The sequence below is a fragment of the Terrapene carolina genome, unplaced genomic scaffold, assembly GCF_002925995.2.
Source record: "Terrapene carolina triunguis isolate 2854851 unplaced genomic scaffold, T_m_triunguis-2.0 Scaffold111, whole genome shotgun sequence".
NCBI classification, from domain to species: Eukaryota; Metazoa; Chordata; order Testudines; family Emydidae; genus Terrapene; species Terrapene triunguis.
Window position 1 is genome coordinate 10,196,625 of NW_020664462.1, and position 1,776 is coordinate 10,198,400.

The following is a 1,776-nucleotide window of genomic DNA, read 5'->3' on the forward strand; positions in this document are numbered from 1 at the left end:
TGCAACCTGGGCCTGGGGGGGACTGAACGGTAGCTAAAAGTCAGTGTAGCCACCTTCCACCCAGGCTGCAAGTTCTGTGCTGCCTGAGGCCTAGCACAGCACCTGATGCCCTGTGTTTGGAAAGCGACATGCAGATTTGTGGTGCTAAATAAGTGTTCCACGGTGATGATAATACTAAAACACAACCCAGCATTTCACCACCGTTACGGTCAGGTGAATCTGGCACGGTGAAGATTGGTGCAGCCAGCTGCCCCTCCACACTCACTCTGACAGTGTGTGCATTGTAATTCAGGTGTCTCAATATAAATACATGCAGCAGGTTGAAAACTGAAAATTTGGGGGCAGCATAAAACAAATGCAACTTAACATCAACATAAATACGAAGGGATTTGCGCTGGTTGGGAAGAGGTGAGGGGTAGAGGGCTTGCACGCAGAGGAGGAAGAAGGAGCAGTACTGCATAATTCAGAAGATCCAGCTACATAATTTGGGTCTCATTTGCCACATAATGTGTGGGTGGTGCCTTGCTTAAAATATGTCCAGTCATGTCTTTTCAACGGTTTACAATATTAGGAACTGGTTTTGGAGTGCCAGCTGCCAGTAGCGCTTTATGACTCATGGGAAAATAATGTCAATATTGCTACTAAAAGGCACTGATACCATCTCAGTTATTTAATAAACCCTTGTATTTCAGGGCAGGGCATTCCTGGGGGCAGTATTGCACTGGGGTTGCTGAACGTGCCGCACGTTGCACCTGCATTAGTTGTGCTAAAGTCCCTCAAAAATGCAACACCTATTTGGTTTTTAATAACCCAGGACTATATCTTGAGGAACTCTAGGATTTGGCCCAATCCTTAACATTTATAGTCGCACTCTACAGATTGTTAACACTTTGGAAACATCACTTGACTTTAATACTCACAACAAGTGTAACACTAGTAAATGTTTCCAGGTCCTTTAGGCTGCTGATAAAAATACACAGCATCTAAGAAATGTTTCTGTGCAAATCCTCCATTTCAAAGCTCTGCATGCTCCTGTGTATAGGATTATCAGAAAAATCTGTCATCTTCACAGCTTGAAGAATAGGCTCTGGACTGCGGGAGTGTACCAAGCCCATCACCATTACATATTTTCCTTTGGGGACCCGCTCCACCCCCAGCACCGTGAAGGGGCCACTCTCGTCCTGCAGCCGGGCTGAGCTGCCCCGGGCGCCCCCGGCTTCCACCACCAGCATCATGCCCTGCATCCCCACCACCGGAACCGCCAGAAGGCCCTGCCCGGCCTCCTCCCGTCCCAGCAGCCAGGGACCACCCGCGGCCCGCTGGCACAGCCTCAGCTGGGTGGCCAGCACCTTCACCGGTGGGCTGCGCGGCTCCCCTACCATGCTGCACCCAGCACGGCCCGGGCCCGACAAATGTTGTTATCCTTAGTTTACACATGGGGAGGGGAACGAGACAGGGAGATTTATTGTCATTTATGTTACAGTAGCACCCAAAGGCTCAGATCAGAGCCCCCATATGCTGGACACTGCACAAACATGCTGCAAAGAGACAGTCTTTGCCTTACTTGATTTGCCCAAGAGAGTGTCAGCAACAGAGATAGGATTAGAACCCATGGGTTCCTGGCTTTTGGTCTTGGGTGCTGATCTCTGTGCAACACCTCATCATTAGTAACAAGATCAACCTTTCTCTTTAACGCACTCATCCTCACTCTAACAACTCCTCTGTGGGACAGTCAGGATGCTTGCTTCCTAAAGGATGATGTCAGCAAGAACACAA

The 1,776-nt window shown here is 49.2% G+C and overlaps 1 protein-coding gene across 1 annotated transcript; it reads right to left on the minus strand.

The window, feature by feature from the left end:
• Positions 1-983: 983 nt before the first annotated feature.
• Positions 984-1,382, minus strand: LOC112117956 (recQ-mediated genome instability protein 2-like). Its single transcript, XM_024216090.2, has one exon. It carries the CDS (start codon positions 1,380-1,382, stop codon positions 984-986), a length of 399 nt encoding a protein of 132 aa, XP_024071858.2.
• Positions 1,383-1,776: the final 394 nt, after the last annotated feature.